This window comes from Lepus europaeus, chromosome 2 (genome assembly GCF_033115175.1).
Source record: "Lepus europaeus isolate LE1 chromosome 2, mLepTim1.pri, whole genome shotgun sequence".
Taxonomy (NCBI): domain Eukaryota; kingdom Metazoa; phylum Chordata; class Mammalia; order Lagomorpha; family Leporidae; genus Lepus; species Lepus europaeus.
Genome location: NC_084828.1, coordinates 88,271,881 through 88,298,680, shown reverse-complemented (window position 1 = coordinate 88,298,680; position 26,800 = coordinate 88,271,881). Strand labels below are relative to the sequence as shown.

The following is a 26,800-nucleotide window of genomic DNA, read 5'->3' as shown; positions in this document are numbered from 1 at the left end:
TCTGGCCATTGCAACCAATTGGGGAGTGATGGAGGACCTCTCTCTCTGTGTGTGTGTGTGTGTGTGTAACTCTGACTTTCAAATAAATAAATAAATAAATAAATCGATAAAAGTATTAAAAAAATCTAAAGGGAAAATCAAGAAGCGTCTTTTTTTGTAAATTTTTGTTGTGGTTTTGTTTGTTTCATTTGAGAGGCAGAGAGAGACAGGGAGCTTGATTTTGTTTCTTAATATTTTAACCAATTTATTTGAGAAGGAGAAAGATAGGAGATAGGAAAGAGAAGAGAAGATATAGCTATAGAGTTAGAGATAGAGATAGACATAGAGACAGAGATACAGATAGAGATAGATAACAGAGAGAGAGACAGAGAGAGAGAGAGAGAAAGGATTCCCATCCACTGACTCACTGCACAAATGCTCTCAATGGGCACTGGTCAGAACTGAATCCAGGACTTCTAGGTGGGTGGCAGGAGCCCAATTATTTGAGCCATCACCGTCTCCCAAGGACTGATAAAGCAGGGGACAAGAATCAAGAGGCAAAGTCAGATACTGTACACAGGTACTCTGATTTGAGACACAAGTGTTTCACCCAACACCTCAACCCCCAATCCAGATGCCTGCCCCTGTATTTGCTTTTTTAACATGTTAGATATAACCTCTTGATAGCATGTTGACTGTCTCAAATAGTTTCTGATGTTATGGAAGTAGTAGACATAAAAACTAAATAATCAAAAGGTAAATCATTCTGTGAGAAAGTTTTACTAACACTTTCTCTCAGATTTTTAGATTTTATATTTTCTCTATCTTTGATAGAGCCCAATAAATGATAAATTTCTGCTTGCTAGCTACATATTCATTTGTTGTAGCAGACTCAATGACAATTCTCAAAAAAAAAAGAGGGTTACCACCATAATATTCAGAGCAAAAGTAAAATGCACATTTTCCACACAAATTGAGGTAATATAATTTTTTAACTTTCCAAGATGCTTTTTAACATATTTTAATTAATTTTCAGTTGTGTAGTCATCATAGGGCAAACTGTAAGCAAATAATGAGTTTACAGAAAGTGTACAATATATACAACACTCTCAACTTTAGTTTTACAGAGTCATTTGATAATCTGATGCCATTCAAAACTGCAACAGATTTGTCATTATTCATAACCTAAGCCTTAAGCATTTTGTAATCTCCTTAGTAACAAGTAAGCAAACTGAGAAAATACATAAAATGAATGCCACAGTTTCTTTATGCTTGCCACAATTTCTTTATGCTTTGACAGCTATAGTACTCAAGCAGTAGAGTGAATAGATGTGTATCCTTTTCTAATGTTCCCATAGTATTTATGGCCAGAGAAAAAGCTTCAGACACAGTATTTCCAAAAGCAAGCTAAAGAAGAAAACAAAGTAAAAAATGTATTAGTCGGTTAGTTAATTTAAAAAAAAAAAGATTTCATTTAAATCAAACACTTTCTATGTATCTGAATAACAGAGAAAGAGCTTTGTAAAAGGGATGCTCATATGGTACCTACTAGCCTTATGTGGACTTTAAAAGAATTAAAATTAGAAAAATTACAAATTTAGCTTCTCAGGCACACTAATCACATTTCAAGACATTCCAAGGGCTCCATAGTGATTTATCATCAGTGACTACCATGAAGGGCAGTGAAAATTAGAGAATAATCCCACCACAGAATATTCTACTGGACAGCACTGCTATTTATCATAATGCATATAATATACTTCAAAGGATGCAACAGATTATCTTCCAAGATTCATTCCTTTATTTTCTATTTGCAGTAATTGAAATTCCAAAGGTGAATTCACATAAATAAAGAGCAATGGTAAAAGTGTTTCGACTTATTGAGGGAAGAAGGGGGAGGAATCTAAAAGATTTTTTTAAAACCACCAAAGATATTTAAGTAAATTAATTCTCTATCACACTAGATCTTCATGTTCTGAACATAACATGATGCTTCAGGAAAATAAAATCAAATCCAGCATAATTTCAGTCTCAAAATGAATAAACAAATCATTTTAAACCCTCTGTAGCTTGTTCTCAAACAATTAACCCACAGTAGTTTCATTTGACTATGAATTTCTCAAATTTCCTTCTAACAAAATGACTTTATAAAACTAAGACCTTTGGAAGACAGACTTTGGGCTCACTATTGATTAATGGGACTCACAGTGAAAACGGGATGAAAACCTCACAGTACAGTTAAGCCCCTCATTGAAATAAATGATAAAGGCCTGTATGCCTGTCCGGATTTCCCTCTGCAGCCAAACTCACTCTTTAAACTGTAGCCCTTGTGCTCATCATCACGTATACCCAGAGTGTTATTCTAGTACTCAAAGACTACTTTTCATTTCTCCAAGAGCCACAGTTTCCCTTAAACAAGACCACATTCAAACCCTGGGAAAGCAGAAGTCTATTTTCAGACACTGAACTGACAAGCTTGGTCCACTGATCCAATCTTCTTTTTATAGTGTGCTTTGGAAAGTTATCATCACTGCCCTCTCTGTCCTTTCAGATATCTTTTAATATCTCAGTCTGGCCAAAAAAAAGAATACAAGCCTACACTTAGCCAAGACTTACACCACATAAGCAGTTCCGTTCAGAGAGCAGTGAAATATATTTTGAAGAGCCTTTTGGACCTGGTCAAAGGAAATTGTCATGATGGGTATTGCCATTAAAATTAACTCCCCAGTACTTATGTATTGCCTTACATGAAGTAAAATCCCAGTCAGCATTCAGCTATCCCTTGAAGCCTTTCTTGTATATACTCTTGTGATCACTGCTTTTAACATGATGCCTGATGTTGGACAAAGATATTTGTAGCAGGTATCTGTCAGCCATATATTAAATTACCAAAGAAAATAGCAGTATTACACAGTAAGTATAAATTCCTACTGCTTTAAACTGTATCTTTGGGTCCATTTCACCTTCATATATTTATATTCATGGTGCTTAGTTTCCAGGTAGGCCAATAGCTATACTTCCTAAATGACATACTAGCATTTTTTCTCCTAACTTGGACATCTACTTCACATATTCATTACCACAAATATTTATTTTGTTCCTATCACACAGAAAAATGTTTCAACATAACCTTTAATAAAACAAAAGACTTCTCTGACTCTCACCATTCTTGTGAATGCCCCAATTTTTTCTTCCCTTTAGAATGAAATTCTTCAAAAGAACTATAGCCAATGGATTGTGTTCTTTAATCATGTTTTCCTTAACCCAAATTTCACCGCACAATTGATTTCAAGGTCATGAATGAATTATTCACTGTTGAATTTAACTAGAAAGTGTAATCCCCTGTTTACTGAATCTATTGTAACTTTAGACACAGTTTAACACCTTTTCCTGGAAACAGTATTTTTACTTGACTTTAGGACACTATTTTTACTTGACTTTAGGACACTATTTTTTTGTCTCCTTCTGTGGTAGCTGCTCCTACCCATTCTCTCTTGCTGATTTTCTCTCACTGACCTATCTCTAACCTTTATTATTTGGTTCATGGTCCTTAGATATCATCGATTTATGTATCACTCACTCCTTACATAGATTTATCACAATATTAAAAAATGTTAATATGCTGTCAAATATTTTTAAAATTTATTTAATTTATTTACTTGAAAGAGAAGGAGATATAGGGAAATAAAGAGATCTTTCATCAGCTTGTTCACTCCCCAGATGGCTGCAGTGGACAGGGCTGAGCTAGACCCAAAGCCAGGAGCTTCTTCTAGGTGTCCCACAAGGGTAGCAGGGACCCAAACACTTGGGCCATCTCCACTGCTTTCCCCAGGCCATTAGCAAAGAACTGAACCAGAAGTGGAACAGCTGAGCACAAACCAGTTCCCATATGGGATGCCAATGCTACAGATGGCAACTTTACCTGCCATGCCAAGATGCTGGCTCCACTGCCAAATTTCTATATTCAATCTGGGCTTCTTCCTTGAACTCCAAATGCATATTTCCAATGATCTATTTAAGTCACCACCAGGTAGGCATAAAAAGCTCAGGGTATCTATGATAAGGATAGGACTCTACATTATTTGCCCTCCTCTGCATTTACCAGATGCTTCCCCAGCCACATTAAGTTAGATTGGGATTGTGTGCCTAATTATGATAGTTAAGAGCATGTTTACCTCCTTAATCCCTGTTCTATCTTACTGTTGGGGCTATAGGGATAATATATTCCACACAGTATAGATAGAAAATGAAGGAAAAATGAGCAACATTCATACATAAGATTATAACAAGATCTACCATTGAGTAAGCTTATTTTGTTAATGTACTTCACCTAGCATATCCTAATATGTGATTGGATATCTTGAAGTGCAGTGCTACTCTAAGAAGTTCCTAAAATGTGGCATGATCTCAGAACACATTAATGATACAAGAGGAAACATAATATATAGGAAAAACTAACAGCCAGTTTATGAAATGACAAAATATCCATTAAACTGGAATCTACAATAGTTTGAAATTCAGATCATATATCCCTTGCACTTCTGAAAAAAACAGTTGAGAAGCAAAAAACTAGCAGTATATTTAGGCTATTATTGGAAATTTAGCAAAATGCAAAAGAAACGGATGCACTCAGGAAGGCTTTAGTGTTTTGTAAATGAAAAAAAAAGGGATTGCAGAGAATATTTAAGAAATAGAGGCTCCATAAATATCAATTGAATAAAGAAATTGAGAGATTAAAAACAGATAAAGCATGTGATTTTTAAGGTACATTCCAGATACCTTCAGGGAAGCTGCTATTAAGTAAGAAATGAAAAAGAAAAATAATTTATGCTAAATATATGCATGGAAAATATTAGAGAAGCTTCCTAAATTTTTTGAATAAAATCATTGTGATCAAAGCAACAAGGAACATTAGAATAAAAATGTCTTTGGCACTGTAAGACGAGTCTTTTCTCCAACCTTTTAAGAATATGAAGAGAGCTGAGAAAATTGGCAGATCCTGAGAAAACTGGCAAGTCAGAAGGGAATATTCCCCCAAGTGGGACTTGTGTCCAGGAATAATACTGGAAAAACAGAAACCCTTAGTAAGTGTGGCCCTAATCAAGAAAACTTTCTGTCTAGTACTATGGTGCAACACAGGTTAAGCCACTGCCTGAAATGCCAGGCATCCCATACTGGTGCCAGATTAGGTCCCAGGCTGATCCACTTCTGATCCAGCTCCCTACTAATGTGACTGGGAAAAGCAAAGGGAGATGGCCAAGTGCTTGGGCCCCTGCACTCATGTGGAAGACCTGGAAGAAGCTCCTGGCTCTTGACTTTGGCCTGGTCCAGCCCTGTTGCAGCCATTTGGGGAGTGAATCTGTCTCTCCTATCTCCCTCTCTCTCTCTCTCTCTCTCTCTCTCTCTCAACTCTGCTTTAAAATAAATAAGTTAAATAAACCATTAAAAAGAAAAGAGACATTTTTCGATACCCATGCTAAGAGATTTCACAATATTGACCCTGTGAGATTTCAGAATTGCTGGAGCCAAGCATTCCAGAACTTGTGTGTTTTTTATTCATTTCTATGAGTCATTATTGTTTGTGGGTATTCTTTTCCTTGTTTGTGAGTAACCTGCCCCTTTTAGTTAATAGTTCTGTGAGTGAAGAATAGCCACATTATATCTTATACCTGTTCTTTGAATACATGCAGATGGTGAAACAAATCTGTGGTTGTCTCTGATGAGAATGGGAAAGACTATAGTCCATGTTTTCAGGAAGATATCACATGGTTTACTGCAGGAGCATCAGTGCTCCTCGAGTCTTACAGGTGCTTCCTTGCACTTACCAGACTGTCTTGCTTATATTGATGGCACCACATGTGACTAATTCTGGCCAGTGGAATTCAGTGCAAGTCATGTGTGTCACTTCTGAACTAAGACAATTGAGAGTTGGTATGTGTCCCCTATCCATCCCTGTCTGGGAAATCATGATTAACAGGATATATTTTAAATAACATATAAAATAGAGTGGCACTGTGCCACATGAATTGGAATTTATGCTTGAACTTTATTACTTTAAGCTTCTGAGATTTTTATTAAAAATTTAACATGATTCTAGCTTAAGCTATACTGTCTAACGAATGGCCCAACAAGTCTCTTTGAACCCCTGTCCAAACATACTTCTACAAATCAGTAAACAAAAATTGCTCCTTTTCCACAGTTGCTCAGAATAAAACCCCCAAAGACATTTTTGACACCTGCCATTCTTTTATACTCCATATGGAATTATACAGAAAATCTGTTGATTTTTTATTCAAAATATATTCAGAATCGGAGCTCTTCTTATTCTCATTCATTCTTGCATTCCAATTCACACTGCCACTATTTCTTGATCACCAAAGTAGCTTTATTAAAGGTCTCTGCTCTCATATTTGATTTTCTTTTCCATATGAATTTTCCATAAAGCCTCAAGAGTCTTTTAAAATCTATTTCATACCACTTATTGCTCAGTTTTCAAATGGTTTCCTATATGATACAAAAGTAGAAATTAAAGTTTCAAGTTCCCTGCCTCCACTTTCCACTTCCTCCCCTACAACTTTTCTCCTTCATGTTTGCTAGCTACTTTACTTAGCTAGAATATTTTCAGTATATAATTTAATCCTTCTAAATTATAGTTCTCTCATCTACAAAACAGTACATTATTAGTTATATTTGATGTCTCTGTAGAGACATAATAATCACAATAATAATCACAGCAACAATGATCAGAATAATAAAAATAAGTATTTATTATTTACCACATACCAGATAGTATTCTAAATTAAATTACTTCATTAAATCGTCTCAACAATCCCATGAAGATTTTATTTCCTACATTTTGGGAAATGAAGCAAAGGAAGTAAGATCATCACCCAAGATCTGATAGATAGGAAAATGTCGAAGTTGAGATTTGAACTCAGCTCTGGAGTCTAAGTGTTTAAACACTATAATTTGAGATTTAAAAAATAAAACACTAGTTCAACCTCATCCCTTTTTAGGACTACTATAGGGCCAGTGTTGTGGTGTAGTGGGTAAAGCTGCTGCCTGTGATGCTGGCACCCAATATTGGCACTGGTTTAAGTCTCAGGTGTTCCACTTCTAATCCAGCTCCCTTCCAATGAGCCTGGGAAAGCAACTGAAGAGGATCCAAATGTCTGGGCCCCTGAAACCATATGGGAGATCTTGAAGAAGTTCCAGACTCCCACCTTTGCGCTGGCCCAGCTCCAGCCTTATGGTCATTTGGTGAGTGAACCAGTGGCTGTACAATTAATCTCTCCTTCTGTCTCTCCCTCTCCTTTGTAACTCTGTCTTTCAAATAAATAAATAAATAAATATTTTTAAATATTTATTTTTAAATTTTTAAATAACTTAAACGAAAGCTTACCTCGCTTGTTAGGATGTAAAGAGGATAAATCATCCATAGCATAGGACATCTTAGCACGCTTTGCCTCCATCAGCTGTTCTTTTAGCTTTTCCAGCTGTTAAAAGTGAAAGATAATAACTAGTCTTTAAAAACAACCATGCAGGCTGGCGCCGTGGCTCACTTGGCCAATTCTCTGCCTGTGGTGCTGGCACCCCGGGTTCTAGTCCCGTTTGGGGCACCCAATTCTGTCCCGGTTGCTCTTCTTCCAGTCCAGCTCTCTGCTGTGGCCCAGGAAGGCAGTGGAGATTGGCCCAAGTGCTTGGGCCCTGCACCCACATAGGAGACCAAGAGGAAGCACCTGGCTTCTGGCTTCGGATCGGCATAGCGCACCGGCTGTAGCAGCCATTTGGGGGTGAACCAACGGAAGGAAGACCTCTCTCTCTGTCTCTCTCTCTCTCTTACTGTCTAACTCTGCCTGAAAAAAAAAAAAACACCATGCAATTCTATTTAAGAAGAAATATAAGAGCAAGCAAAATAGAAAAATGGAAGAAAATATGGAAGAGACAAAAAGGAAAATAGAAAATGAACAAAGAAATTAAATGCCCCAAAGAATTGAAAAACAGGAAACACATTTAGATACTAGCTGAGAAAAGCACATGACTCAACCAGTGATCAGTAAGAAGCATATTTTGGGAAAAGGAAGTAAACTTTTGTTGTAAATGAGGAATCCTTTCCAAGGAGCATCAAAGAGTAATCTAAATGTTTGGATTTCCTGAAGTCTGCATCCATTATAGAAGGAAGAAAGAAATATTTGAGGCCCTAACATTTTAACCAGAATTTCACTCATTGAATTATTCCTGTAAACCTAACTTTATGATAGTAGGATTCAGCCTGGACCACACAAATCTTAGAAGAGAATGTTGGATATAATTTTCCTAAATGGCCACATAATCTTCAGATTAATAATGGAGTTGCATTCAGTTATATTTGAATGAGACTGGAAAACATCTGATCTATTGATTTTCAAAGTTTCTTCATAGCATATCAAGAAGTGGAGAAGACGGTGCTCCGATGGGCTCCCTGTCCAAAAGAAATCCCTTCAGCCTCCCCAGACCAGCTACTTCAAACAGAGCAACTCTACTCTCCCATATTTCCTTGGCTGAGACCACATAACGTTTTGGGGAAAAAATGACCAGTGTTTTAAAACAATAATGAGGATTCCAAGATAGTTGAATAGGGAAAGGAAGTATTGCTTTAGGAAAGGGGAAAACAGAAGATAAAAAGGGGAGGGGGAGGAAGTTCATTCCCAGGGGAAAGTTAAAGAGAAATTTGCAGTAGAAATTCGACAGAAGGAAGAGGGAAACCATGGATCAGTGTGGAAATGAGCATGGGCCTAGCACTTGATCCCTGCAGCTGAGAACTAGAGCATAAACAAGCTTTGGAGAGTATATGAGAGCAGACTGCAACAGCCTGAATCACTGGTGATATTGTCAGAGGGAGAGCCTTACATTCCATACTGTCTTTGATTTTGACCTGGAGCCTTAAAGGGGGGCAGCATACCTGTTGAACCCAATGGAAAAAGGGTGTGTTTCTTTCTCCCCATTCCCCCACAAGGATGCCTAGCAAATGACAGGAGGAAGGTTTTGACAGCAGTAATGGTTGTGGTGGCTCTTGTGCATGAGTGTAATCCATGGATTTTACCAGAGGGAAAAATCTGCATTCCCCACTGACACTGAGTCTGGATAGGATGGTCAACAGGTGAATGGACACATACATAGGACTGTGAGGTACCCCTAGCCTCTTAACATATCATAGGCTCTGGGGTTCAAACTGCCAAGACAGAGAACCCACAGGCAGCTGGTTCTGGGAATGTCTCTGCTCTTTCCATGGATGGGATAGGCTAGAAGGGTGGAGCAGATCTTCTGCACCCCATGAGTGTGGGATCCTTGTGTATTAAGACTGAGGGAATTCTGTGACTGCACAATAAGATGCAGGGTATAGCTGAGTCTCTGGGCAATGACAGTGTATGGTGCCAGAGGGTCAGAGCTCTCTTATTGCCTGGGGTGGATCATTGAAGTGTGATCTGTGCTCATGCTGAGGACTGCACCAATCCCATGTGTGATTCACATGGTAGTGTGGATGAGTGTTGCACACTCACTGTGGGCTAACACCAGGCACTGATCACCTTGAAAAGTGAAGGTGTGAATGCACCAACAAAGGTGATCATACATTGCCCCCTGCTGACAATAGAGGAGATGTACCACACCTAACCTGGGTGTAACCCTGGATATTCACCACAACCTGGAAAACTGGCTAGAGCTCGCTGGCCAAACCAGAACACCTGTCTGGGTATTCACTGAAAGAACAGACACTCCATTGAGCCACAGAAACTTAAGTAAATGATAAAAGCTATCAGAGGATAAAACCAACAAATATTTCCATAGATGCCTAAAACTAAAGGAAGAAATTCAAGAAACAAGAATAAGGAAGAAAAAATGACTCCCTGAAAAAGCAGACAACATTTCAACATTAGAATGTTAAGACAGAGAGACTGATGAAATGCTTAAAAAGGAATTCAAAAGAATGATCATGGTATTACTTAGAAGCAAATTCACAAGGTACATGTACAAGGTACACATGGAGGAAAAATTTTCCCATTAAATTAAAATTTTGGATATAAATCAAACTGAGATTTTAGAAATAAAGAATTCACTATGCCACATAAAAAATACAGTGGAAAGCCTTAACCACAGACTGGAAGAGGTAGAAGAAAGAATAGCTGAGCTAGAAGATAAATCTTAGGAAACATTTTCAGGCCAAAAAAGAGAAGAAATTAGAATAATTAAAAATAATGAGGGCTGGTGATGTGGTGCAGCAAGTTGAAACTGTAGCCTACAGCATCATCATCCCATATGGGTGTCAATTTGTGTCCTGGCTGCTCCACTTCTGATTCAGCTCTCTGCTATGACGTGGGAAAGTAGTAGAAGATGGTCCAAGTCCTTGGGCCGCTGCCAGCTTGGGAGACCCTGAGGAAGCTCCTGGCTCCTGGCTTCAGATTGGTGCAGCTCCAGCCATTGTGGTTATTTGGGGAGTGAACCAGTGGATGGAAGACCTCTCTCTATCTGGCTCCACCTCTCTCTGTAACTCTGTCTTTCAAATCAGTAAAATATTTTTTTAAAAAAAATTATGTTTGAGATTTATGGGATATTTTCAAATGACCCAACATATGGTCTTTGGAGCTTCTAAAGGTGTGGAAAGAGAGAATAGATTAGAAGGCCTATTCAGCCAAAAATTACATAAAATTGCCCTAATTTAGAGAAATAAATGGACATTCAAACAAGAGGCACATAGAACTACTAGGAGACATGATCAGAAAATATCTTCACCAATACACATTGTAGTCAAACTTTTATCAGTAAAATATAATGAAAAGATTCTAAAATGCCCATGAAATAAATGCTAGGGGCCGGCGCCGTGGCTCAACAGGCTAATCCTCCGCCTTGTGGCGCCGGCACACTGGGTTCTAGTCCTGGTTGGGGCGCCGGATTCTGTCCCGGTTGCTTCTCTTCCAGTCCAGCTCTCTGCTATGACCCAGGAGTGCAGTGGAGGATGGGCCAAGTCCTTGGGCCCTGCACCCACATGGGAGACCAGGAGAAGCACCTAGCTCCTGGCTTCGGATCAGCACAATGCACCGGCCGTTGGGTGAACCAACGGCAAAAAGGAAGACATTTCTCTCTGTCTCTCTCTCTCTCTCTCTCACTATCCACTCTGTCTGTCAAAAAAAAAAAAAAGAAAGAAAGAAATGCTAGATTACTTTGAGAGGATTGCCAATTAGACTCACAGCTGATATGTCATCTGAAAACTACAGACTAGGAGAGAATTCAGAGACATAGTCCAATTCTTAAAAGACAAAACTGTCAACCCAGGATACTGTACCCTGAAAATTCTCATTTATATATGAAGTTGAAGGGAGACCTTCCAAAACAAAAAGAAATTCAAAGAATATATCATCTGTCATCCAGCCCTATAAAAGGTGCTTAAGCATGTGCTACACAGAGAAACACAAAAAGATATTAATCATTATAAAAAAATGTAAAGGCAGAAAATCTCCTAATAGTAGTACAAGGGCAATACAAAGCAAACAAAAGGAATGTTTTAAAAAAAAGGAAGGTCCAATTTGTTACTTATCAAAAATAACCCTGAATGTAACTGGCCTAAGTTCTGTAATTAAAACATATAGACTGGCAGAATGGGTTAAAAAATAAGACCCATCAATTTTCTAACTACAGGAAACACACCTCACCAACAAAGATAGAGTAAAACTGAAAGGATGGAAAAAGATATGCCATATTAAAGGAAAGCAAAAGCAAGCATGTGTAGCCATCCAAATATCAGACAAAATAGAATTTAACACAAAAATTGTTAAAATAATGAAGAAAGACATTATATTATGATTAAAGGTTCAATTCAATAAGAAGACATAACTATAATAAGTGTACATGCACCCAATTCCAGGGCACCTGGCTACTTAAAACAAATGTTAATGGATCTAAAGGGAGATACAGTCTCCAATACAATAGTAATGTGGGTCATCAACATCTCATTTTCATCAATGGACAGATCAACAAGACTGAAAATTAACAAAGAAACAACAGAGCTAATTTTCACTATGGACAAAATGAACATACATATCTACAGAGCATCTCCCTACAGTGGCAGAATACACATTGTTTTCATAAGTGCATTGAACTTTCTCTAGGATAGACCATATTCTAGGTCGTAAAGCAAATCTCAGCAAATTCAACAAAACTGAAATCATAGCATACATCTCTTTTGATGTCAATGGAATGAAGTTGGAAATCTATGAAATCTCTTAGAAAATATGCAAATACATGGAGACTAAATACATTGTTTCTCAATGAACAGTGGGTCATAGAAGAAATAAAAATCAAAAAATTTCTGGAAATGAATGAAGACAATGAAACAACCTATCAAATATTATTGGATACAGAAAAATCAATGTTAGGAGGATGTTTATAGCAGTTGGTGCCTGCATCAAGAAACTGGAAATGCATAAAACAAATGAGCTATCAATCCTTCTCAATTAGTAGAATAAAAGAAATAATTAAAATTAGAGAAGAAATAAAATTAAAAACCAAAAAAATTGCAAAAAATTATGAAATGAAGAGCTGTTCAAAAAAAATTCAACAAGATTGATACAGTAGTCCAGCCAACCAAAAAAAAAAAAGACAGAGAAGACCTAAATCAACTAAATCAATAAAATTGGAGTTGAAAAAGGAGATATTACAGTGAATATCATAGAAATAAAGAGAATCATCAGGAATTACTGTAAAGAGCTATATGCTAACAAATTGGTAAATATGGAAGAAATTGATAGATTCCTGAACACATATAATCTAGCAAAATAGAGTCAGGAAGACACAGAAAACCTAAACAGACCATTAATCAAGATGGATATAGAATCACTAATAAGTACTCTCTCAACAAAGAAAAACTCAAGACTTGATGATTTTACTGTTGAATACTAACAGAATTTTTAAAAAAATAATTCCAATTATTTTCAAGCTATTCAGAACAATTGAATAGGAGGGCATCCTCCCAAATTCCTTCAATAAGGTCAGCATCATTTTAATCCAAAACCAGAAAATCATTCAACAAAGAAAGAGAACTATATAACAATAACCATGATGAACACAGATGCAAAACTCCTCAACAAAACACTGGCTAATCAAATCTAACAATACATCAGAAATTCATTCACCTGGACCAAGTAGGGTTTATCCTTGGTATGCAGGGATGTTTCAATGTATACAAATCAATAAATGTGATACATAAAATTAACACACTGAAGAATAAAAATAATATGATTACCTCAATAGATGCAGAGAAAGTATTTGATATAATACAACATCTTTTCTTGATTAAAAAAAAAAAACTTAAGTAAACTGGGTATAGAAGGAGTATTCTTCAAAAAAAAAAAAAATCAAAGCAAATTACGACAAACCCACAGCCAGCATCCTAGGGAATGCAATGCAACTAGAAACCATTGTAGTTACAGAAATGAGCCAGTCCAAAAAAGACAGATTCCATATGTTTTCCCTGATTTGAATAAAAAATAGTATACCTAAAAAGTAATGTATTAGGGGCTGGTGCTGTGGCACAGTTGGCTAACCCTCCCTCTGAAACACCAGCATCTCATATGGGTGCCAGTTCTGGTGCTTGCTGCTCCTCTTCCAATCCAGCTCTCTGTTATGGCCTGAGATGGCAAGTCCTTAGACCCCTGAACCCATGTGGGAGACCTGGAAAAAGCTGCTGGCCTCTGGCTGTGGCCATTTGGGGAGTGAACCAGCAGATGCAAGACCTTTCTTTCTGTCTCTCCCTCCCACTGTCTGTAACTCTACCTTTCAAGTAAATAAATAAAATCTTTTTAAAAATGTAATGTATTAGAATGAAATGGAAATTTTTTTTTCTCTTTTTTTTTTTTTGACAGGCAGAGTGGACAGTGAGAGAGAGACAGAGAGAAAGGTCTTCCTTTTGCAGTTGGTTCACCCTCCAATGGCCGCCGCGGTAGCGCGCTGCGGCCGGCGCACCGCGCTGTTCCGATGGCAGGAGCCAGGTGCTTCTCCTGGTCTCCCATGGGGTGCAGGACCCAAGGACTTGGGCCATCCTCCACTGCACTCCCTAGCCACAGCAGAGAGCTGGCCTGGAAGAGGGGCAACCGGGACAGGATCGGTGCCCCGACCGGGACTAGAACCCGGTGTGCCGGCGCCGCAAGGCGGAGGATTAGCCTAGTGAGCCGCGGCGCTGGCGAAATGGAAATTTTGAGGTTTGATAATTGTTACACCCTTTGTCTCTTTTGTTGAGGAACAGTGCTTTTTATTTTTCTTCATACTATTTGTTAAACTCCTTTACTAAGGGTAGGGTTCCCTGTATACTCACTAAGTAAATTGAAAGTAGATCTTTGTAGAAATTAAGAGTGGGAATGGGAGAGGGAGGAGGAAGAAGGGTTGGAGCATGGGCAGAAGGGAGGGTCTCGTGGGAAGTATCATTATGTTCCTAAATCTGATATATGAAATACATTAAAACTGTATAGCTCAAATAAAAATTTTTAAAAATAAAAAAAGTAAATTATAAAACATTGAGGAAATAAATAGAGGCCGGCACCATGGTATACTAGGTTAATCCTCTGCCTGTGACACCGGCATCCCATATGGGTGATATGGGTGCTAGTTCTAGTCCCGGTTGCTCCTCTTCCAGTCTAGCAATCTGCTGTGGCCTAGGAAAGCAGGAGAAGATGGCCCAAGTGCTTGGGCCCCTGCTTCCACATGAGAGACCTGTAAGAAGCTCCTGGCTCGTGGCTTCAGATAGGTGTAGCTCCGGCTGTTGTGGTCATTTGGGGAGTGAACCAGCAGATGGAAGACCTTTCTCTCTCTCTCCCTCACTGTCTGTAACTCTACTTGTCAAATAAATAAACAAAATCTTTTTTAAAAAGAAAGAAAAAAAAGACACAAAAAATAGAAAATTATTCCATGTTTATGGATTAAAAGAATTACTATCATCAAATATTCTTACTACCAAAAGAAAATTCCAGATTCAACGAGATCCCAATCAAAATACAAACAACATTCTACTCAGATCTAGAAAAACCATGCTAAAATTCATATGGAAACACAAGACACCCTGAATAGCAATCAAAAACAAAGCCAGAGTCATCACAATACCGTATTTCAAGATATACTCAAATGCAGTTATAATCAAAAAAGCCTGGTACTGGCACAGAAACAGGAGCAGAATAGAAACTGCAGATATCAAGCCACACATCTATAACCACATAATCTTTGACAAAGCAGCTGAAAGCAATCACTTGAGAAAGGACAGTCTCTTCAACAAATGGTGCTGGGTAAATTGGATCTCCACATGTGGACATATGGAACAAGATGCCTATCTTGTACCTTATACAAAAATCCACTCTAAATGGATCAAAGATCTAAATCTACACCTGCTGCCATCAAATTACTAGGGAAGAATATGTAGGGAACTGAAAGACATTAGCATAGGGAAAGACTTTTTGGAAAAGATCCCAGAAGCATAGATAATCAAAGCCAAAATGGACAAATGGGATTATATCAAGGTGAGAAGCTTCTGCACTACAAAGGAAACACTCAGCAAAGTTAAGAGGCAACCAACAGAAGGGGAGAAAATATTTTCAAACTATGCAACTGATAAAGTACTAATATCCAGAATCTATAAAGAACTCAAAAACTCAACAATGACAAAACAAACAATACAGGCAAGAAATGGGCAAAGGGGGACAGTGCTGTAGTGTAGAGGGTAAAGCTGCTACCTAGAGTGCTGGCATCCCATATGGGCGCTAATTCAAGATCTAGCTGCTCTACTTCCAATCTAGCTCCCTGCTACGGCCTGAAAAAGCAGTGGATGATGGCCCAAGTGCTTTGGACCCTGCATCCACATGGGAGACCTGGAAGAATCTCCAGGCTCCCGGTTTCTGGTCAGCTTGGCTGCTACAAGCATTTGGGAAGTGAACTAACAGATGGATGCTCTCTCTCTCTCTCTGTCTCTGTGTGTGTGTGTGTGTGTGCCTGTCTCTTTCTATCTCTCTGCCTCTGCCTCTTTGTAAATCTGCCTTTCAAATAAATAAATAAATCTAATAAAGCTTTTTTTTTGACAGGCAGAGTTAGACAGTGAGAGAGAGAGAGAGAGAGACAGAGAAAGAGTTATAGACAGTGAAAGAGAGACAGAGAGAAAGGTCTTCCTTCTGTTGGTTCACTCCCCTAATGGCTGCTATGGCTGGCGCTGTGCCAATCTGAAGCCAGGAGCCAGGTGGTTCCTCCCAGTCTCCCATGTGGGTGCAGGGACCCAAGTACTTGAGCTGGACTGAAAGAGAAGCAACCAGGACTAGTACCCAGCACTCCAACCAGGACTAGAACCCAGGTGCCAGTGCTGCACATGGAGGATTAGCCAATTGAGCCATGGAACCAGCCTAGTAAATATTTTTTTAAAAAAATATATGGGCAAAGGACTTGAAATGGCATTTTTAAAGAGAGGAAATTCAGATGGCCAACAGACACATGAAAAAAATGCTCAGAATCATTAGCCATCAGAGAAATGCAAATGAAAGCCACAATTAGGATCTACCACACCCCCGTAAGAATGGTTCTCATACAGAAATCAAAAAACAATTAATGTTGTCAAGGATGTGGGAAAAAAGGTACCCTAATTCACTGTTTGTGGGAATGTAAACTTGAATAGCCATTGTGGAAGACAGTATAGAGATATCTTTTACAAAACTGAATATAGACCTATCATATGATCCAGCCATCCCACTCTTGGGAATTTACCTAAACCAAAAGAAATCAGTTATCTATGCCTCCATGCTTATTGCAACTTGATTCACAATGGATAAGAGATGTTATCAACTCAGATGTCCATCAACTGATGACTGGAGAAAGAAATTATATGTTCATATAAATATACATACATACATACATGTAGAGAGAGAGAGTATGGAATGCTTCTCAGTCATTAAAAAATGAAATCCTGTTTTTTGCAACAAAAGGGATGCAATTAGAAACCACTGGACTTTGTGAAATGAACCAATCCACAAAAGCCAATACCATATGTTTTTCCTAATCGGTGGTAACTAATAGAATACCAAAAAGATTATCTATAGGAATGAAATTAACACTTTGAGATGTGATGATTGCTTATAGCCCTTTTCTCTACTGTTGAGGAACAGTGTTTTTTTTTCCTTCTTACTATTTGTTGAACTCTTTGTTTAGTGTACTGTTAATCTTATGAGTATAAAGTAAACAAAGTGGATCGTTGTAAAAGTTAAGAAGGAGAATAAGATATGAAAGAAGAGGCAGGTTAGAAGCACAGACAGGAGTGAGGGTAGGGTGGGAACTATCACTATGTTCCTAAGCCTACATATATGAAATACATGGGCCGGCGCCACGGATCAATAGGCTAATCCTCCGCCTGTGGTGCCAGCACACCAGATTCTAGTCCTAATCGGAGCACCGGATTCTGTCCCGGTTGCTCCTCTTCCAGTCCAGCTTTCTGCTGTGGCCCAGGAGTGCAGTGGAGGATGGGCCAAGTCCTTGGGCCCTGCACCCGCATGGGAGACCAGGATAAGCACCTGGCTCCTGGCTTCGGATTGGTGCAGTGCACTGGCCATGGCAGCCATTGAGGGGGGTGAACCAATGGAAGGAAGACCTTTCTCTCTGTCTCTCTCTCTCACTGTCCATTCTGCCTGTCAAAAAAAAAAATACATGCAATTTGTTTATTTCTAATCCAAAAAAACTTAAGGGAGAAAATGTAAACAATAACTCCAGGAAGCACCAATCTATTTCCACTGTCCCATGCTACACATGAGGAGATTTAGGTCCAGAGAATTTTAGATTTTCTGAGGTCTCATGGTTAGGTAATTGGAGATATTAGACTGGAATTTGGACTTCTAGACAATTCTGTACTAAAACTACTTCAGCTATAGTTTTGCGGCTTTATTATTTAGTATAATTTGATTATGTCTTTCCTACTTAATTACTTTGCACTTTCTCTAGCAGGAATAAGTTTTACACTAGTATTTATATTTTTAAAAATTATATCAGAAAGACATTACCTTATAATTTTTATTATAATTCAGCATTTAAATGCTTAATAGTCTTACCTGGTTAAGTTCTTCCAATTTGTTAGCCAATTCTATATCTGCAAGACATATTTGTCATGTGAAACATATACATTATAAGTGATATTTTATTAAATTCAAACCCAATTTTGAAATTTCATATGGAAAAGTGGCTTGCAAACAATTTGATAACCTATCCATTTCTAATCTAAAGCCTCTGAGATTATATATATATATATATGTATATATATACATACACATATATATCAATGTCTATGTATTGAAATGCAGCTAAGTCATCAGAGAGAACATAATTTCCAACAAGCATAAATTTTTGTAAAGTAAACTATATTTCTTACACAAAGCATTATTCAGAAACAAATTACTATATATTTTACTGACATGGGAGAATTCTCATGAAGTGCTATAAAATGAAAATAAAACTAAGACACAAATTCTATATATATATATTAATCAAGAAGAATTTTTCCCAAACTATTTTCATTATTCTCTTCAGGTTTTATAATTTGAGTCATTTTCTCCAGTGAAAATATCTTCTAACTATAAAACCTTGCATTTAAAAAAATTATTAAGGTATCCATTTAATCAATTTTTAAAATATAAATATTAAGAATGTTTGAGATATTGAATTAGAGGATACCACATTGTCATATTGTCATATTTGCTCTTCATCTGGACTTGCTAGCTTTCTGACAATAGCCTAGTAATTTCTTGGAAAGCTGCCAAAAATATATTTGTAAATCAGACTCGCTTGTTCTTCAAATGAAAATAGCTTAAATTCAAATGAAAACAGCTTAAATTCCACAATCATGATTGCTTTCAAAATGAAACCATTTGATTAAAAAAGTGCCTACTTAGCCACCAGAAAGTTCTGTTCATTTGTGAAATTTATAGTGGAAATTTAAAAATACAATACTCCTGAGACAGTTAGTAAAAGAAAATATTAATTGTACCACTAAAGAATTGCATAGATAAGAGTGAAATATGGGTAAATATAGTTATCTTTTAACTGGATGATTACCAACCTTATCAACTCCCTCTTATTGAACAAAATAGGCTTTCAATATTTTTTGTATTTCCATGGCTGTTAGCACAAATGTGAAACAAATAAAACAGATAAATAGTCAGTGCCGCATATGAGAAAGAAGTTATTTTATTTTATTTAAATTAACACTTAGAAAAACCAGATCAGAAGACAGGACGGATTCCATCATTAGTTAATAAATAAATCTTGACTTCATTATAAACTCACCAATGTTGGAAGCTCTTTGGAAATCAAAATGTTTATTCAGCAGAGCCAACAAGAGTTCTTCATTGTTTGTATCTTCTTTATCTGGAAACAAGTCCTTTCCTATAATGATCACAAATACCCATTTCCAATTTGACTGGCTGAAAATGTTTCTAATAAATAGGATTTAAAAGCAACTAACAATATGTATATTCAACAAAGAAACAGGAATAAAGAGATGTGTATAATCCAAAGAGATGGACTGCTTTAAAAATTATTGAATGTATATGAACATGCAGAGACAGACAGAATGTACTTGGAAGATTATACACTTCTGGGTAGTGGAACTGGAAGTGAATATTACTTTTTCTTTTGAATCTGTATTTTTGAATCTCTACTTATTGCCTTTAACAGAAAGATATGCTTTAAAGTTGTATTTAAAAGAAAAATAACTTTGATTTCTAAAAAATTTTGTTATGTAGGTTTAAATATGAGTTTATTTGCATTCTGAGATTAACTTTAACCCACTAAAAAAACCTCATGGAAGTTCTGGAATGCTGTCTACCTTTTCCATATTGACATCTTCCCATCATGTCAGTTTACCTCACAGCCACTCCTTTCTCACATATCAAATTGCTTCAGCATTATAAATGTCTTTTTTTCTGGAATGGAAATTAGGGATGACAAACTTCATTCAAGATATAAGGCATAAATATTGTTAATGATATATATTGATAAACAATGCAATTGAAATATTTACTAGTATTTTACAATGAACTTCTGTGAAGTGGCCTGAAAAATCAAGTTTATTAAATAATTTCTATAGGAAACATTTTTCCTCCCCCTGTCTCCTCATCTTAACTATTATACTGTAGGTAGAAGCTAAATCAATATGGTAGAAGTTTTGGAATAAAATTACTGTGGGTTCAGCAATAAAAATGATTCATAATTATTAGATTCTTTAAATCATCTGCTGTATCTACAAAATACCATTGATCAACTCAAGCAATTAATGGTTAATTACAGGAAGAAAATGATGATTTGAAACAGGTGATAGCACCAAAGTTTTCCATATTAACTAATTAATTATTGCCCATTTCTAAGTTTTATTTGTTTCAAAGACATATAAATTGTGAGACTCTGATTTCTACTGAGTATTAAAACATTAATATATCAGTGTAACTTTTGTTCAACATCAATTATACACAGGAACTCAAGATAAAATTTAAGAAAAAAAATTCTGCAAAATTTGTTCTCATCATTTATTACATTGTGTTTAAAATGTTTTTATTTTAAAAATAAGACATTTAGAATCAGATAATAATGACTATTTGTTTCAGGAAGAGAATTTTTAAAAGAGAAACTGACTCATCTCCTTTCTTAGAAAATATGTAAGACCAATAGAAAAGTAACTGAAAAATTATAAACCAAAAGCCGTTATTTGATGAATTACAGCCCATTTCTCTGTATATTTAAGTGGAACATTATTTGTAAAAACAAACATAATATTCCTGCCTGGCATTACTACATTCTAGTTTTGTTTCCAGTGATTGAACATTGAAAATTATTTGTCCTTGAAAATTCCTGTCAGCAACGATTTAAGACAACCATCTTTTTTTTAGAACTATACAGCTTTATAGTTACAAACAGCATATGCTTCATAATTACAACTTTAGGAACATGGGATTCTTCCCATCCTGCCCAACATCACACCATATTCCCAATCTCTCTTTGTGAATCTCTGAAGAAAACGTGTTTCAGAAACTTTTTTAAAGATTTATTTATATATTTGAAAGTCACAGTTACTCAGAGAGAGAAGGAGAGGCAGAGAGAGAAAGAGGTTTTCCATCTGCTAGTTCACTCCCCAATTGGTTGCAATGGCCAGAGCTGTGCAGATCCAAAGCCAGGAGCCAAAGGATGGACTTGGGCCATCCTCTACTGCTTTCCCAGGCCATAGCAGAGAGCTGGATCAGAAGTGGAGCAGCTGGGACTCAAACCTGTGCCCTTATGGGATGTTGGCACTTCAGGCAGCAGCTTTACCTGCCGTGCCACAGCGCCAGCCCCAGAAATTTTTTAAAGTTTGATTTTTTTTTTTTACAGGCAGAGTGGACAGTGAGAGAGAGAGAGAGAGAGAGACAGGGTGAAAGGTCTTCCTTTTTCTGTTGGTTCACCCACTAATGGCTGCTGCGGCCACGCACCGCATTGATCTGAAGCCAGGAGCCAGATGCTTCTCCTGGTCTCCCATGTGAGTGCAGGGCCGAAGCACTTGGGCCATCCTCCGCTGCACTCCCGGGTCACAGTAGAGAGCTCACTGGAAGAGGAGTAACCGGGACAGAATCCGGCGCTCCGACTGGGACTAGACCCTGGTGTGCTGGCACCGCAGGTGGAGGATTAGCCTATTGAGCCTTTGGCACTGGCCAAAGGTTGATTTCTAGTTAAATATGATGTTGGTTTAAAATCTGGAAATAACTTTTTTTGTTTCTTGTTTTCATTTTTAGTTTTAAAACAGAGACAAAAAAAAAAAAAAAGTGGGGCCAGCACTGTGGCATAGAGGGTTAAAGCCCTGGCCTGAAGCACCGGCATCCCATATGAGCGCTGGTTCGAGACCCGGCTGCTCCACTTCCATTCCAGTTCTCTGCTATGGCCTGGGAAACCAGTAGAAGATGGCCCAAATCCTTGGGCCTCTGCACCCATTTGGGAGACCCGGAAGAAGCTCCTGGCTCCTGGTTTCAGATCTGCACAACTCTAGCCATTGCAGCCAATTGGGGAGTGAACCATCAGATGGAAGACCTCTCTCTCTCTCTCGGCCTCTCCTCTCTCTGTATAACTCAGACTTTCAAATAAATAAATAAATCTTTAAAAAATAAAATAAAAAGTGTACTTTTAATATGTTCCTAATTCAAGGAATTAATATTAATAAACAAATGAATATAAAGTATCTGAGTATAGATGCACCTTGACACAATGCTTGCCAAAATTACTCTAATAGGAGATAGTGAATGGTTTTGCAAATACACCAGAAATTCTGATTCTTTACAATTTGAGATACTGAATCTCAAAAACTTGGTTGTTGGGGCCAGAGCTGTGGTGCAGTGGGTTAAAGCCCGGGCCTGAAGCACCGGCATCCCATATGGGTGCCGGTTCGAGACCCGGCTGCTCCTCTTCTGATCCAGCTCTCTGCTGTGGCCTGGGAAAGCAGTATAAGATGGTCCAAGCCCTTAGGCCCCTGTACCCATGTGGGAAACCCAGAGAAGGCTCCTGGATCCTGACTTCAGATCAGCACAGCTCCGGCCATTGCAGCCATCTGGGGATGGAAGATCTCTCTCTATCTCTACCTCTCTCTGTAACTCTGTCTTTCAAATAAATAAAATAAATCTTTAAAAACAAACAAACAAACAAACTTGGTTGTCTTCATGCTTTCCATTCATATGTGAAGCTTTTTATTGGATGCAGACAAAACATTTTAACAGGAAGATACCTGTAAATCCCCAAAATGATAAAAAAAAAAATATTTTATTTATTTATTTGACAGAGTTACAGACAGTGAGAAGGAAAGACCGAGAGAAAGGTCTTCCTTCTGTCGGTTCACTCCCCACATGGCTTCAATGGCCAGAGATACACCGATCTGAAGCCAGCAGCCAGGTGCCTCCTCCCACTCTCCCATATGGGTGCAGAGGCCCAAGGACTTGGGCCATCTTCCACTGCTTTGCCAGCTCACAGCAAAGAGCTGGATTGGAAGAGGAGCAGCTGGGACTAGAACCAGCACCCATATGGGATGCCGGCGCCACAGGCGGAGGATTAACCTACTGTGCCACGGCACTGGCCCCATGATAAAATATTTTTTAAAAAATTTCTGGAGCTGATGCTGTGGCATAGTGGGTAACAGCACCAGCATCCCAACAGGGCACCAGTTCAAGTCCTGGCTTCTCCATTTCCAATCCAGCTCCCTGCTAATCCACCTGGGAAAACAGCAGAGAACGGCCCGTTCATGGACCCCTGAACCCATGTGGGAGACCCAGAAGAAGCTCCTGGGTCCTGGCTTCAGATTGGCCCAGCTCTGGCTATTGTGGCCATTTGGGGAGTGAACCAGCAGATGGAAGACTTTTCTTGCTGTCTCTCCCCTCTCTGTAATTCTGCCTTTCAAACAAATAAATAAATATTTTAAAATAATAATAATTAATTTCCATAGTCTTCTGGGGAATAATATTTATTCCTCCAACACCTGTGATAGGAAATTTTATCTACTTCAGACATAGCCACTGCAGCATCTTTTACATGGCCTCCAAAACATGAAAGCTGGCCGGATTGTGCTATTTGTCTTAGATGTCATCTAACATAGAGAAAAGTCTGGCAACCATAATTCTGTAGCCTTTGTCGGCAGATAAATTTTTATCTTAAAAATATATTAAAAGACTAAAAAAAGTGATTATTTTTTGATTAAAAATGTATATATGAAGTTTATTCCAGTCTTGAACAATTCATATCAGAAAATGACCTTAATAATAATTTAATCATCCTCATTAATGTATTGTGGAACTGAGGCCAAGGAGGTTCAAAGAGAAATATTGATTCCGTCTTGTCAATGAAAAATGCCTATCACTGTGTGACTTTCTGAAGTCAGAGATATTACCAAATTGTACCCTAGCAACTGTTTCAGAGTTGGTTTTCCTATATTTCACATGCATATGTATATATATATATATGGGATATATATATATCTGTGGCGCCAGCATCCTATATGGGCACAAGTTCTAGTCCTGGCCACTCCTCTTCCTGGCTACTCCTACTTCCTCTTATACACACACACACACACACATACACATATATACACTACCTAACACTACCTTCCTATATATATATATATATATACTACCTTCCAATATATATATATATGCATACTACCTAACAAATTTTTCAAATTTTTCAAATTCCTCAGCAAAAGGTCACATTTTTCTTTAAACTGTGTCTGTATTATGTAAAGAAATACTGGAAATCTCACCATTTCATAGAAAGATCAATGGAGGCCTACCAAGTGCCATGATTTTGAGTGTCCAGGCAACTAAAAAATGTGAGTACCAAGAGCAAAATTCAGAAATTTTGATTCCAAAGTTTGCAGTTAGGTTGCTGGGATTATTTGTTTTTCAGTGAAAAATCTTTATAAATGAGTCACTGAGTTTATGCAATTTTTATTTCAACTCTGAAAGGAACTTTAAACTTTTATTGACTTTTAAACCACCCTTGAGGCAACAGTGTCTAGTAAAGTTGAATTACATCCAAAAGTGGGAAACTTGACCCCTTTTCTCAACTCAATGACACATAAACAATATTTATTACATTCTGTCTTGGTTCCCCCTGTGTAAGATAAGTATAAAATGATGTCTTCCTTCTACTGACACAGAGAGTTAGAGAAAAGAAAATCTAAGTGTCAAGCTGGAAGGGATATCAGAGAGGAGTATTCTAAGTCGATATTTATTTAAAACAAAGAAGCAGAAAATAGTTTCAATGAGGTTGTTGCCTAATAAGTCAGCACTAAATTAATTTTATTGATTCTTACATTAACAACTGTTTCTACTGTAGAATGCAGTTAATATTTTAAAGATGTATATGTTATAATATTATAAGAGCAGAAACTTGTTTTTGCCAATTTTATAATGGTCTGTATTTGTAGATGCCATAAATTAAAATGTTGCTGTCCCCATGCACTGTTACCCTCAAATCTCACAAAATTTTATCTCAATGTACTCTACTTTCCTGGATAGCTGACTGGCAATCTCTTAGGACAAAAATATCCTTTTTCTTACTCCAAGGTATACTTTTGAAATATGCATAAATTATGTGACTGACTGTGTTACTATTAATACATTCCCAATCTTTGGTAATGGAGTACAAGTGAGAAAAAAATGCTCCATTATTACAACAAAGTGTAGTTGAAGTTAATGTAGAAGAATATTGGATAAAGTTAATTTGGTCCAACCTAGTTAGGACAGATTACACAGATTAGATTTAATTCACAACACTGACTACTCAAGGGAAGTTTGGTGATAAATTACATCATCATTGTAAAATCTTCTTCAGTAATGGCAGGAAAATAAAAGTGAAACAAGATACGAATTATTTACCCACCTGTAGGATTTTAGAGTCACGGTCACATACCTTGGATTAGATATGGTCTTCCATGCACCAATTCTAAAAGGATCATTACAGATACGAAAGAAAGGAATCCAAAGCAAATTGGGCTTGAAAAGATCTTGTTCATGTTAAAAATCCTCTGCGCTATCCCAGTCAGGTCAGATATTTCAATGGCCGTTGAATGCAGCAGAGCTCACTTTTAAAAGGCAAGTGTGCTTCAATTACAAATGTTCAGGATGAAGAAAAAAGCTTATAAAATATACTGCATCCTGTCAACATGATTCACCACTTGGAGAAATGACAGATTTGTTACACAGCCAGTGTCAGGAAGAACCCAATCAATAACTTTCATACCTTCCCATTTCACTAAAAGCAGCCATTCCTATGCATGCTCACGCACTCAAGCACACGAGCAAGCAGAAAGCAAAAACCTGGAATGCAGAACCTTTCAGATATTTCATAATTTATTGTTTAGTTTCCTGATCCCAGGATTAATTAACATCAAATCCTATTAATACAAAGGCTGAAAGCATGGAAGGCAGGTGCAAATGGGAACAATGCCTTTCATTTCACTAATTTAGAGTCAGGAGGTGCCCTACTGATAGCAACATTATTTGCAACCATCACTTTCTTCTTAACCAACCAAATACATTACAGTTGGTAAGAACCCAAATTTCAAATGAATCATAATGAGATAACATTACTGTCACACTTTATTGAAGAAGGATCATTTCATTTTGCTACAACCAGCACTTTTAAAAATTAAGACTGAATTTCGTTAATTCAAAGCTGGCAAATGTCCCATCAATTACTCTCTTTAAAACTTGCTTTAATTATGATGGCTTTCTTTTTAAGTCTTTCAGGATATTTCCAATTCCAGTTTTATGGCTCCAGAGATGCTATAATGACCTCTAATCTTGGCATTTGCTTCTCCCAAGGTACTTAAAGTGCATGAGCTCTAATACTGACTCAGTTCCAAGTGCATTTACTACAGCACATGACAATGTTAAGTTTGGGCAGTGGCCAAATATTTCACTAACTCAATAGCTTTAAAAAATTTGCCTAAATAAGTTGTAAGCTATTAAGTTTGATATCCAGGCTTATACCCTTTTGAGTACATATCTTTGTGCATCAGCAACATTTGGACTCCTAATTCCTGAACAAATTTTGCACTTTCTTCACTTTAGTGCTCTACTGACTTATTTCTATCAACCCGGAACACTTTATCACACAACATGCTTGTGACTGAAGCTTCTGATCAGATGCCACCAGCTCTGTTTGACCTACTTCTCTCTCTCCCTATTCCAACCCTTTATTTCAGTCACAACATTGTTTCCTACTTTCTATTGCCATAATATTTTGCTTATGTGCATATTCTGACTACAGCTCAAAA

At 37.4% G+C, this 26,800-nt stretch overlaps 1 protein-coding gene across 1 annotated transcript; it reads right to left on the bottom strand.

The window, feature by feature from the left end:
• Positions 1–1,256: 1,256 nt before the first annotated feature.
• Positions 1,257–25,534, bottom strand: UTS2B (urotensin 2B). Its single transcript, XM_062177420.1, has 5 exons — positions 25,432–25,534; positions 19,303–19,401; positions 18,072–18,109; positions 7,382–7,475; positions 1,257–1,386 (listed from the first exon to the last, which is right to left on the bottom strand). Exons 1-5 carry the CDS (start codon positions 25,532–25,534, stop codon positions 1,361–1,363), a joined length of 360 nt encoding a protein of 119 aa, XP_062033404.1. The 3' UTR covers positions 1,257–1,360.
• Between the last annotated feature and the right edge of the window lie 1,266 nt (positions 25,535–26,800).

What these genes read in the sequence shown, in the direction of transcription:
- UTS2B (XM_062177420.1), bottom strand. Translation starts at nt 25,534, where the DNA reads ATGAACAAGATCTTTTCAAGCCCAATTTGCTTTGGATTCCTTTCTTTC. An exon ending in AAGACCATATCTAATCCAAG is followed by an intron (nt 19,402 to 25,431) that starts GTATGTGACCGT and finishes TGATCATTATAG; the next exon opens with GAAAGGACTTGTTTCCAGAT. An exon ending in CCAAAGAGCTTCCAACATTG is followed by an intron (nt 18,110 to 19,302) that starts GTGAGTTTATAA and finishes TATGTCTTGCAG; the next exon opens with ATATAGAATTGGCTAACAAA.